This window comes from Antechinus flavipes, chromosome 3, assembly GCF_016432865.1.
Source record: "Antechinus flavipes isolate AdamAnt ecotype Samford, QLD, Australia chromosome 3, AdamAnt_v2, whole genome shotgun sequence".
NCBI classification, from domain to species: Eukaryota; Metazoa; Chordata; class Mammalia; order Dasyuromorphia; family Dasyuridae; genus Antechinus; species Antechinus flavipes.
The window spans coordinates 554,233,724-554,247,625 of NC_067400.1; the positions used below are offsets into that span (position 1 = coordinate 554,233,724).

A 13,902-nucleotide genomic window follows, 5' to 3' on the forward strand; every position below is an offset into this window, starting at 1 on the left:
CTTGGGAGTTTGATTGGTATAGCACTAAATACATAGATTAATTTAGGTAATATTGTCATCTTTATTATATTTGCTCGACCTATCCAAGAGCACTTGATATTTTTCCAGTTGTTTAGATCTGACTTTATTTGTGTTTTGTAGTTTTGCTTATATAGTTCCTGACTTTCCCTTGGCAGATAGATTCCTGAATATTTTATCCTATTGACAGTTATTTTAAATGGAATTTCTTTTTGTATCTCTTGCTATTGGATTACATTAGAGATGTATAAAAAAGCTGATGATTTATGTGGATTTATTTTATATCCTGTAACTTTGCTAAAGTTGTGGGTTATTTCTAATAGTTTTTTAGTTGATTCTCTAGGGTTCTCTAAGTATATCATCATATCATCTGCAAAGAGTGATAATTTGGTTTTCTTATTACTTTCTCTAATTCCTTTAATCTCTTTTTCTTCTCTTATTGCCAAAGCTAGCATTTCTAATACAATATTGAATAGAAATGGTGATAGTGGGCAAACTTATTTCACCCCTTATCTTACTGGAAATGGTTCCAGTTTATCCCCATTATACATGCTGCTTGCTGATGGTTTTAAGTAGATGCTACTGACTATTTTAAGGAAAAGTTCGTTTCTTTTTATACTCTCTAGTGTTCTTAATAGAAATGGATGTTTGATTTTGTCAAATGCTTTTTCTGCATCTATTGAGATAATCATGTTTTTTTGTTAATTTGGTTGTTGATACAGTCAATTATGCTAATTGTTTTCCTAATATTGAACCAGCCCTGCCTTCCTGGTATAAATCCTACTTGGTCATGGTGTATTATCCTGGGGATGATTTTCTGTAATCTCTTTGCTAACATTTTATTTAAGATTTTTGCATCAATATTCATTAGGGAGATTGATCTATAATTTTTTCTTTGTTTTTATCTTATCTGATTTAGGTATCAGTGTCATAAAAGGAATTTGGTAGAAGTCCGTCATTTCCTACTTTTTCAAATAGTTTATATAGTATTGCAGTAAATTGTTCTTTAAATGTTTGTTAGAATTGACATATAAATCCATCTGATCCTGGGTTTTTTTGTTAGGGAGCTGATTAATAGCTTGCTCTATTTCTTTTTCTAAAATGGGATTATTTAAGTAATTTATTTCCTCTTCTGTTAATCTAGGCAATCTATATGCTTGTAAGTATTCCTCCATTTCACTTAGGTTATCAAATGTATTGGCATAAAGTTGGGCAAAGTAACTCCTAATTATTGCTCTAATTTCTTCTTCATTGGTAGAAAGTTCTCCCTTTTCATTTTTGAGACTAACAATTTGATTTTCCTCTTTCCTTTTTCTAATCAAATTAATTAAAGGTTTATCTATTTTGTTGGCTTTTTTATACAACCAACTCTTAGTTTCATTTATTAATTTAATAGTTGTTTTTTTTTACTTTAAATTTTATTAATCTTTCCTTTTATTTTTAGAATTTCAAGTCTGGCATTTGGTTGGAGGTTTTTAATTTTTTTTTTATTCTAGCTTTTTTAGTTGCAAGCCCAATTAATTGATTTTCTCTTTATTTTATGCAACAAAGCAAAAATGTAATGTAAGTAAGCATTACCACTTTGGTTGCATCTCACAAATTTTGCTTTGTTGTTTCATCATAGTCATTCTCTTGAATGAAATTATTAATTGTGTCTGTGATTTACTGTTTCACCCATTCATTCTTTAGGATGAGATTATTTAGTTTCCAATTACTTTTTGGTCTATTTTTCCTGACCTTATATTACATGTGATTTTTATTGCATCATGATCTGAAAAAAATGCATTTGCTATTTCTGCCTTTCTGCATTTGATTTTGAGGTTTTTATGTCCTAACACATGGTCAATTTTTTTATAAGTTCCATGGACTGCTGAGAAAAGTGAACTCCTTTTGTCTCCATTTAATTTTTCTAACTTTTTAAATTTTTAAATTTAATTTTTAACTTTTCTAACATTTTGTTTATCTCCTTAACTTCTTCCTTATTTATTTTGTGGTTTGATTTATCTAGTTCTGAGAGAGAAAGGTTGAGATCCCCCACTAGTATAGTTTTGCTGCCTATTTCTTCTTGCCTCTCTCTTAACTTCTCCTCTAGGAATTTCCATGCTATGCCACTTGGTGCATATGTGTTTAGTATTTATTATCTACTTCATTATCTATAAAACTTTTTATTAAGATATAGTTTCCTTCCTTATCTTTTAAAAATACATTTATCTTTGCTTTTACTTGATCTGAGATCAGGATCGCTACTTTTTTTTTTTTTTCTTCTTTTTCTTCTTCACCTGATGCTGTGATACGGGAGCCACCTGCCAATGGATGCTGGAGATCTAACTCAGACCTATAGAATGGATCTCTTCATATGAGAGGATGATAATGATACAAGGAGACTGAGAGGCAGTTGCGTTCTCTGACCTCTCTCTTCTTCCATTTTGCTTTCAATTTATTTTATTCCTAATCCACCAACAACATCTATCTAAGTAAAGGTTGCTTTGGAACTCTTTCAAGTGTTATGATTCACAGATGGGAGAACTTTAGGAGAATTGATCTGCCTCTTCACACTTAGGTAGTATCCTTAACAACCTGAAGCATAATATATTCTGCTCCAGCCCTTTACCTGCACTCTGTATGTATCACCATTCTTTAAATGTGTTTCTTGTAAACAACATATTGTAGGATTCTGGCTTTTAATTCCATCTGCTATCTGCTTCCATTTTGTGGGGGAGTTCATCCTATTTACATTCACAGTTAAAATAACTAATTTCCTGTCATCTTATTTACCCTAGGATATGCTTTTCTCTTTCCTATTCCTTTTGCTTCTTCCAATATTCTGCTTTTGATGATCATCTCCCTCCAACAGTCCTCCCCTTTTAGAGCCTCTCCCTTTTTTTACACCTTTCTCCTAATTCTTCTGTTTTCCCTTCTATTGGTTTTTCCCTTTCTTTTCCCCTTTCTTTTCCTCCTTTCCTTCCTACTTCCCTAAAAGGTGAGAAAAGTTTCTTTGTGATACCAAATATGTCTGATAGTCTCTCACAGCCAAAATCTGATGAGAGTAAGATTCATACAATGCCCATCCCCCTCCTTTCTTTCCCTCAATTATAATAGGTTTTCTTTGCCTTTTTGTGAGATGTAATTTCCCTTATTTTACCTCCTTTTTCCTCTTCTTCCAGCACAATCCCCCTTCCACCTTTAGTTCCTTTTTCATATTATCATAACAAAATCAAATTATACTCACATTCTCTAAGTATACCAATAACAGAAATATAGTTCTCAAGGGTTCTTTCCTTTTTACCTTTTTATATTTCCCTTGAGTTCTGTTTGGAGATCACATTTTTGGTTCAGTTCTGGTCTTTTCAGTAGAAATAGGTGAATAGAAATTCAATATCATTGAATGTCCATCTTCTTCTCTGAAAGATAATGTTCATTTAGGTGGATAGTTTATTCTTGGCTATAATCCCAATTCCTTTGCTTTTTGGAATATCAGATTCTAGACCCTTTGATTCTTTAAAGTGGAAGCTGCTAGATCCTGGGTAATCCTAATTGTGGCTCCTTGGTATTTAAATTGTTTCTTTCTGGCTGCTTGCAATATCTTTTCCTTGGTACAATAGTTCTAAAATTTAGCCACAATATTCCTTGGGGATTTAATTTTGGGGTCTCTTTCAGGAGGTGATTGGTGGATTATTTCAATGGCTATTTTGTCTTCTTATTCTAAAATATCAGGGCAGTTTTCTTTTATGATTTCCTGTAATATAATGTCTAGGTTCTTTTTTTCATCACGGCTTTCAGGAAGTCCAATAATCCTTAGATTATCTCTCCTAGATCTATTTTCCAGATCAGTTGTTTGTCCTAGGAGATAATTCATATTTTCTTCTATTTTTTCCATTTTTTTTGCTTTTGTTTGATTGATTCTTGAAGGTTTATTGAGTTGTTCACTTCCATTTGTTCACTTCTAATTTTTAGTGCATTATTTTCTTCAGTTACCTTTTTTTAGCTTCTTTTGCAATTGTCCAATCAAATTTTTTTGTTCATTGCATTCTTTTTCCATTTTTTCCATTCCTTCTTGCAATCATCTCATTTCATTTCCCCATTTTTCTTCTAGCTTTCTTTTAAGATACTTTATACAATCTTCAAAGAAACCTTTGTGAAAATGGAGACCAGCTCATGTCTCTCTTTGGGGCTTCTTCTGGAATTGCTTTGCCTTTAGGAACCTCAGGATTTGAGGTGTGTTCTTTTTCTCCAAAATATCTGTCTATGCTGAGAATTCTTTTTTATTTTTTATTCATTTTTTTAAGGCTTGAGATCTGTTCCATACAAAGAAGTGATAGCTGTTTTAATTTGCCCTGGTACAGTTCTGGTAATTGATTTCCAGTGCTGGGTAATGGTGCTAGATCTGGTATTCTTCTGGGGCTCAGTGGTTTACAATTTGTCTTTTACAAAAGGCAAATCTGCCAAATCACCTGCTTGCAAGCAAGACAAAGTGGACTAAGAGGCTCACGGAAGATTCCCAGGTCCATGGATGCTATAATGCCCTGACTCTCCCCTCCAGGTTCTTGCCCCTGCCTCCCTATGCTGTGGTCTGGGTTCAGCAGACTGTCCCCTTGCCCAGTTAAAACAGACCTGTTCTGAAGTTCTTCCAAGTTATCTCCTTCTAGAAATGTGTTGTACTCCAAATATTTGTGGATTCTTTGACTTCAAAACTAGTTTAGAGACTTAATCTGCTGTTGATTTGAGAGAAGGTTAAAGGAGGTTACAGAGAGTTGTCTGCTCTCCATCATTTTAGCTCCTCCTGGTAACTTAATTTTTCCATAAGCCCTCATGACTGACAGCCTTAAAGACCTTGGTCAAATGTACAAATGCTGTGTACAGACCTCTGTTCTGCTCCTGGCATTTCTCATGGAACTGTCATGCAACAAATACCATAATGAACACTCCTTGGCCCTTTTTGAAATCACACTGGATCTCAGATAGATGGCCATCTACTAGGTGAGGGATAAGCATTTTAAGAAAGACCCTGGCAAGAATTTTGCCAGCAATGATTAAGAGAGAGACCTTCCTGTGATTGTCACATGACAATCTATTTCTTTTACCTTTATCGAGTTCTTGAACTCCCAGGGGATAACCTTCTCCTGGCATATAATGTGGAAAATTTTAGTCAGCTTTTGTATGAGTGATGGACCCCACTCCCTTGTAAATATCAACTAAAACAGAATCAGCACCAGGTGCTTTGCCACATGAAAAGTGCCTAATGACATTCAAAACTTCTTCTTCAATTGGACCCTCAACTAGGAAAGGATTCAATCTGAGGAAAATGGTAAATGGCTTTAGCATTAATTGATTATGGTATGTTGAAAACACTATGGAAGCATTCAACTCATCTATGGTCAAGTTGTCCCTCATCAATGTGGCCCCATATCAGCGTTGAGTATTTGAAATGCATCATAGGTTTTTGGCCCATAAATAACATTCAGGGTATCATAAAAGTGCTTTAATAACTAAAGTTACTATCAGAATAAAACTGAATTTTATCTGCCTTCTTACTGAACCAAGAATCCTGTACCTTGCTAAGTTTTGCATGTTGCCTTTTTTAGAGATAGATAAATGATCCTGCAGGTAAGCCCTGTAAAGCTCTTGTTTTTCCTTTAGCTACTTCTGAATTTCCCCATCATTTTTTGTCAAAATAGTCTTGAAGTTTGGGGGGCGTTATAGCCCAGATGAGCACATGCAGTACTGTTCACCAAATCTTGGAATTGCCCACTCCTTTTCTGCTTGAAGCTCAATTACCCTTCAATTTAATGACATGTTGTTCACACTCAGAAGTACTCTTATCAGTTGATATTAATTATTCTGGTAATCATTTTGCCATGGGGCTGCCAATTTTGTTCAGTGCAAATATTTAGCCTGAAGAAGAAACGTTTGCAATGAGTTCAGCACTACATCACACATTGCTTTCATCACTTTCACATTCTATCTTTTTCTTATAATCACACAATCCATTAAACAGCAATATCTGTTGCAAGGATGAATCCACAAAATTTTATTTCATTTATATAAATGGAAGAAAGTGTGACTTGGTGAGAATGTAATGAGAGGTACAACTCTTCAGTAGTAAGTGATCATTGTTTTTGCTATTTCCAACTCCATTCCTTCCAACAATCCCCGGCCTTGTCTGATAGTCTGAGCTTACTCTAGCCTAGCATTAAATCACAAGAATTATAAACTTTTATTCTTTTGGCATATTGATGATAAAGGACTCCAAGTCTTCATAAAATTTTTCTTTCATCTCTTCAGGGTTTGTCATGGTGGGAGCATAAACTTTGAGGATGTTGGTGTGGCAATTGCATTGTCATAAACCTGTCATTCACTCTTTTTGGTAGACATATAAGCTTATTTACTAGATTAGATTTGATTGCAAAATCACCTTCACAGTGCTCTCCTTTATTGCAGCCACTTCAGAAAACTGTGTATCTAGATCAGGCTTCAATAAGATGACTTTTATTTGTCAGTTTTTTTTTTTTTTTTTTTTTTTTTTTTTTTTACTTATGGCTGCTATTTGGTTGTGACATCTGCTGCAACAATTATCATTCATCTTTCAGGTCTATTAGATTTGAATACAAGTGTGTGCATATTCCATATACCAAAATGAGTGAAATCATCTTAGAAGTTTTTGTACATTTTTTTTTGTGTGTGTGTTTCCATTGCAGGTTGGGATTCCCTGCCTCTGTAATAATTATGTTAGGATTGAATAAACAATCCCATTTTTAGGGAATGTTTTCTAGCCCCTTCCTTACACCAGAAAATAAGCAGTGAGATCCTTAAAAAGCTGTTCATACATACCAAGAGGCTTATAAATACAATTGCTGCTTCCAGTGAGAAGACTACTCTATACCCTGGACCACCTTTATGCACAGTTGTGATTAATTCACAATGTATATGCACCTACCACTTTGTCACTTGTCTGTCACTATAGAACTTTAAAATGAGCAAAAATGGTAAAATAGCATGGATGATGTCTTTTGATTCATGCATAAATTGGATTTAAGTGAAGCACAAAGTTTTCCACCTCATGCATTCTTCCACCATCATCACAATTTAGTGGCAGGATAGAATCAAGATGACTGATGATGACTCAAGATGAAGTGGATGACGTTCGCATCTCACCAAGCTCTTAATGCTCCACAGTATCTGCTTCCACTAGCTTGCATGGCCATTGGGATAAACTGTTCTCATATGCCCATTTAATCAGGGGAAGTCTTTACATGCTTGGTGTAGTTATTCCCCTCAACCCACCAATAGTTTTGAGACCTCTCAGTTACTCTCAACCTGGCTTAGCCTATTGCCAAAATGGTTTACTGGGATGTGGCCTCTGTGCATGGTACAACTTCTCAGAGCCACAGGTGACAGGTGAATTAGGTGGACAACAAAGGTAGAAAGTAGCCCTGAAAAGAGCTCAGCATTCCTCACACCAGAAACACTACTCTTCCTTGAACACATTCTACATCCCAGATAGTCTTAGAGCTATAAGAAACCGTAGAAGTGATCTCTCCTAACTTTTCATTTTATAGATGTGGAAAATAAAATCCAGTAATTAATGTGTTTATGAAATACACAAGTAGGAAGCAAGTAATAGAGGAAATATTTGAACCCAGGATATTTGATTTAAATACAGCCCTCTTTTCACTATACTATAGAGTCCATGTATCACTTTGTCAGTCAGTTAGCAAGAATTAATTATTTAGCCTTATACTCGTGTTGGGGAAATAAAGAAATACAAAGATGGTTCATGTCCCCAAGAAGTTTACATTATGTAGAGGGACTCAACATGCAAAAAACCAAATTTATATATAAAATATATACTTTTTAGGCAAAAGTTAATCTGAGAGGGAAAACATGGAGAAGAAGAGTAAGGTGAATAAGACAACATGAAATGCCTCCTATAAAAGGTGGAATTGGAGGTGAATTTGGAAGACAGTCAGGGAAACCTAGAAGTGGAAGTGAGGAAGAAAATTATTCCTGATCTTCAGGATAGTGGGTGAAAGAAGGAACAGAGATGAAAGATGGAGTACTATATTTGAGGAATAGCAACAAGGAAAGGGAGTTGTATAATAAAGGCAATATGGAGAATAGTAAAATGAAAAAAGACTATAATGATAGGAAGAGATCAGGTTTTAAAAAGTTTTACATTCCAAATAGAGAACTTAAAATTTGATGCAGGGGATAATAAGGAGCCATATATATATTTATTTAGGTGAGTGGTGACATGAGTAGACCTATACTTGAAAAAATCACTTGGTAGCCATGTGGAAGATAGCTGTGAGTGGAGTAAAACATTTCAAGGATGCCATTTAGAAGACTATTGCAGTAATTCAGGCAAGAAATGATAATGCCTTGAAGTACCATGATATATAGTTAGTGAAGAGTAGGTGACATATAGGAAAGATCTTGTGAAGTTCAAAATGACAAAATTTGGCAATCACTTGAATATATGGAGTGAGAGTAAGTAATTAAGTAAAACACTGAGATTTGGACTTTGGGTGACTTAACAGTGGTGGAATGCTCAACAGTAATAGGGAAGTTAGGAATGCAGAGAGGATTTTCAGAGAAAGATAATGAGTTCTGTTTTGGAAATGTAGAATTGAAGATGCTGATGAAGTATCCAGGTCAAGAGATTGAATACTTAGTGATATGGCCCTGGGGCTTAGAAAAGAGAATAAGGATAAGGATATAAATTTGGGAAATAATATTTATATATGTATATAAACATACGTGTGTAAATATATACTGATATATCTATATCTATATCATATGCATAGCCTAACCAGCTACCAATTATCAAATGAGATAGTTATTAGGAGGAAAGAGAAGAGCATCAATGACAGAGTCTTTGGGAGACACTCAGAGTTACTAGGCATGACATAGATTGAAATTCAGGAAAGGTAAATGAAAAATGGTCAAAGAAGTAGGAGGAGAATCAAGAGAGAATAATGTTATAAAACTAAAGAGAAAATATCCAGAAGAAGGTGATCAGAAATATCAGGTGCTTGGAGATGATAAAATGATGATGATTGAGAAAAGGTGATAATATTGGCCAATTAAGAGATCACTGGTAGCTTTAGAAAGAGTAGTTTCAGTGGAATAATGATGCCAGAAGCATCCTGCAGAGCATTTGGAAATAGATATTACTGGTGATATTTTAGGAAGAAAGTGAAAGTCTAAGAGGATGGAACAGGTAATCACCTGTTAACAATTTTGGTAGTTTGGGGTGGAGAAAGATGTAGAGGATGGATTCTCCATCTCCCCCATCCTCTGGCTCTATCAGATAGTTTTACCTTAGATCTGAGCTAGAAAATTGAACATACATCAGTCAATGGTACTGATGGAGTTGCACCAGTCAGGGGCAGGAGTCCTGAACCTTTATGAACTAAGGTCCCAGAGTAACCAGAAAGTCAGGAAATATTACATGGTTATAGATTATGATCTATACTATTGTCTAAGATTACATTTAGAATGTTGTCTCTAGCCTTTGATCTCTGATGAACTTTGTTTTTCTAATCACAGTAAAGAATTCTCTCCTGTGATGCTGGGCTCTCCATCCAACCACACGTTACCAAATGCTGCTACTTTCATCCTTGTGGGTGTCCCAGGATTGGAGGCAGTCCACCTTTGGCTGGCAGTTCCACTGACTGTCATGTATACTGTGGCCCTCCTAGGGAACAGCCTTATCCTGACTGTGATCTGGGCAGACCCAGGTCTGCATGAGCCCATGTACTATTTCCTATGTGTCTTGGCTGCTGTGGACATTATCATGTCAACCTCTGTGGCCCCCAAAATGCTGACTATTTTCTTTTCAGGCAATGGTAACATTGGCTTTTCTGCCTGCTTCATTCAGATGTACATTGTCCATGCAGCAACTGCTGTGGAGACAGGGTTACTTCTATCAATGGCTTTTGATCGCTTTGTGGCCATCTGCAAACCTTTGCACTACCAGACCATCCTTACTCCACGAACAATGCTGGGCATTGGTGTGGCCATTATAGTGAGGGCAATAATGGTCATGACGCCACTGAGCTGGCTGGTAGTCCATCTGCCATACTGCAGTTCCCATGTAATCCTCCATTCCTACTGTGAGCACATGGCTGTAGCCAAATTAGCATGTGCTGATCCTATGCCCAGCAGTCTTTATAGCTTGATTGCCTCCTTTATCATTGTAGGCTTGGATGTCACTTTTATAGCTACTTCCTACAGTCTAATCCTCCGGGCTGTGTTCAATCTGTCCTCCCAGGATGCTCGTTTCAAGGCACTCAGTACATGTGGTTCCCATGTAAGTGTCATGGTCCTTTACTATCTACCTGCTATGGTATCCATCTACATGGCTTGGTTGGGGGAAGATATGGTGCCCCTGCATGCTCAGGTACTACTGGCTGATCTTTATCTGGTTATCCCTCCTATGCTGAATCCTGTCATCTATGGCCTGAAAACAAAGAGGATCCGAGAGCGAGTATGGAATGCAGTGACCATCACCCTCATAGATTCCAATTGCCTGAATCCAAAAAAAGAAAAAAGACCTAAGCAGGTGTTTGCCATAGGACATACTGGATCCACATCAGGGGCAAAGGTGGAAGAGTAAATTGGAATGCTGTAATATTGCCTTAATGCCTGATATCTACTTTCTTTCCCAGATAAATCCAGATAAGTGCTTCAATGATTCCTATGTCTTTTTTTCACTAATGATGATATTTCAAACACTGAGATAACTATATTTATTATCTTGGATGATGAGTGCTTTTTAGTCTTCAATCATCTACTACTGGTCCCTTTTGAATTATAAACACTCCTAAGAGGGTAACAATAGTCCATCACTATTCCAAGCCTCTAACATTTTACTTCCTAAAGCTATCACAAGGGACTTTCCTAGGATCCATTTAAATTGTTACTTAATCATAACATGTCGCAGATTTCAAAGTTATGTTTTTAAAAATTAGTCCATACAAAGAGAAATTCCATTCAGAATAACTGTTGATACCATAAAATATTTGGGAATCTATCTACCAAAGGAAAGTCAGGAATTATATGAGCAAAATTATAAAAAAGTCTCCACACAAATAAAGTCAGACTTAAATAATTGGAAAAATATTAAGTGCTCTTGGATTGGCCGAGCGAACATAATAAAGATGACAATACTCCCTAAACTAATCTATTTATTTAGTGCTATACCAATCAGACTTCCAAGAAAATATTTTATTGATCTAGAAAAAATAACAACAAAATTCATATGGAACAATAAAAAGTCGAGAATCTCAAGGGAACTAATGAAAAAAAAATCAAATGAAGGTGGCCTAGCAGTACCTGATCTAAAATTATATTATAAAGCAGCAGTCACCAAAACCATTTGGTATTGGCTAAGAAATAGATTAGTGGATCAGTGGAAAAGGCTAGGCTCACAAGACAGAATAGTCAATTATAGCAATCTAGTGTTTGACAAACCCAAAGCCCCTAACTTCTGGGAAAAGAATTCAATATTTGATAAAAACTGCTGGGATAATTGGAAATTAGTATGGCAGAAATTAGGCATGGACCCACACTTAACACCATATACCAAGATAAGATCAAAATGGGTCTATGACCTAGGCATAAAGAACGAGACTATAAATAAATTAGAGGAACATAGAATAGTTTATCTCTCAGACTTGTGGAGGAGAAAGAAATTTGTGACCAAAGATGAACTAGAGACCATTACTGATCACAGAATAGAAAATTTCGATTACAGCAAATTAAAAAGCCTTTGTACAAATAAAACTAATGCAAACAAGATTAGAAGGGAAGCAACAAACTGGGAAAACATTTTCACAGTTAAAGGTTCTGATAAAGGCCTCATTTCCAAAATATATAGAGAACTGACTCAAATTTACAAGAAATCAAGCCATTCTCCAATTGATAAATGGTCAAAGGATATGAACAGACAATTTTCAGAGGATGAGATTGAAACTATTACCACTCATATGAAAGAGTGTTCCAAATCATTATTGATCAGAGAAATGCAAATTAAGACAACTCTGAGATACCACTACACACCTGTCAGATTGGCTAAGATGACAGGAAAAAATAATGATGAATGTTGGAGGGGATGCGGAAAACTGGGACACTAATGCATTGTTGGTGGAGTTGTGAACGAATCCAACCATTCTGGAGAGCAATCTGGAATTATGCCCAAAAAATTATCAAAATGTGCATATCCTTTGATCCAGCAGTGTTTCTATTGGGCTTATATCCCAAAGAAATACTAAAGAAGGGAAAGGGACCTGTATGTGCCAAAATGTTTGTAGCAGCCCTGTTTGTAGTGGCTAGAAACTGGAAAATGAATGGATGCCCATCAATTGGAGAATGGCTGGGTAAATTGTGGTATATGAATGTTATGGAATATTATTGTTCTGTAAGAAATGACCAGCAGGATGAATACAGAGAGGCTTGGAGAGACCTTCATGAACTGATGCTAAGTGAAATGAGCAGAACCAGAGATCATTATACACTTCGACAACGATATTGTATGAGGACATATTTTGATGGAAGTGGATTTCTTTGACAAAGAGACCTGAGTTTCAATTGATAAATGACGGACAAAAGCAGCTACACCCAAAGAAAGAACACTGGGAAACGAATGTGAACTATCTGCATTTTTGTTTTTCTTCCCGGATTATTTATACCTTCTGAATCCAATTCTCCCTACGCAACAAGAGAACTGTTCGGTTCTGCAAACATATATTGTATCTAGGATATACTGCAACATATCCAACATATAAAGGACTGCTTGCCATCTAGGGGAGGGGGTGGAGGGAGGGAGGGGAAAAAAATCGGAACAGAAATGAGTGTCAATATAATGTAATTATTAAAAAAAAAAAAATTAGTCCAGTATGATACACCTTATTCCCATCAATTGAAGACTAGATAAATAAAGTTTTGGCATATGAATATAATGAAATACTGCTACATTGTAACTATATATGAATTTGAGAAAGCAAAAGAAATATGGGGAGATTCCTATTAACTTATTAAGTAGGAAATATATATATAGTTATAGCAATGTAAAAAGTAAGAAATTCCAAAGAAATTTTGTTGTGAAATTATAATGACTAAGCTTGACTCTGACTAAAAGTTGAGAATATGTACCTCTCCATTTCTCTGCAGAGTAGAAAGAAGCATGGATATGGAATCTGAAATGTGCTATTGGACATGATGAAGGTATTAGCAGATTTTGTTGAACAGTTATTTCCCCCTCTTTAAAAAAAAAAAAAACTTTATGGGGCAGCTAGGTGGCACATTGGATAGAGCACTAGCTCTGAAGTCAGGAGAACTTGAGTTCAGGACTCAAACACTTAACACTTCCTAGCTGTGTGACTCTGGGGAAGTCACTTCACTCTAATTGCCTTAGCAAAAAGAAGAAGAAGAAGAAGAAGAAGAAGAAGAAGAAGAAGAAGAAGAAGAAGAAGAAGAAGAAGAAGAAGAAGAAGAAGAAGAAGAAGAAGAAGAAGAAGAAGAAGAAGAAGAAGAAGAAGAAGAAAAATCTTTATTATATGGGAAGATTCTCTATGTGAAGAGAAAATGGGGGGAGAATACATTTAGAAATGAAAAACTATGCAAAATGATAACAAAAACAAAAGTTATCAATAAAATTTACAAAATATGAGCTACATCTCATAGTTCCTAATGTAAAAATATGAAGTTATTACAGAGATTAATAAAAAAGCAAAATTAGAAGATCTGAAGGATTTAATGTATTGGAATGTTGATAGGAATAAATAATATGGTATGGCTATTAAAAAATAAATACAATCTTAGGTTTTGAGGGAGACATCCTGTACGGTTCAAGGTGATTCATAGTTCCCTTATACTTTGCCT

General features: G+C 35.5%; 1 protein-coding gene across 1 annotated transcript; it reads left to right on the top strand.

Moving 5' to 3' along the window:
• Window positions 1-9,574: 9,574 nt before the first annotated feature.
• Window positions 9,575-10,636, top strand: LOC127557407 (olfactory receptor 52I1-like). Its single transcript, XM_051990736.1, has one exon. It carries the CDS (start codon window positions 9,587-9,589, stop codon window positions 10,634-10,636), a length of 1,050 nt encoding a protein of 349 aa, XP_051846696.1. The 5' UTR covers window positions 9,575-9,586.
• The last annotated feature ends 3,266 nt before the right edge of the window (window positions 10,637-13,902 follow it).

What these genes read in the sequence shown, in the direction of transcription:
- LOC127557407 (XM_051990736.1), top strand. Translation starts at nt 9,587, where the DNA reads ATGCTGGGCTCTCCATCCAACCACACGTTACCAAATGCTGCTACTTTC.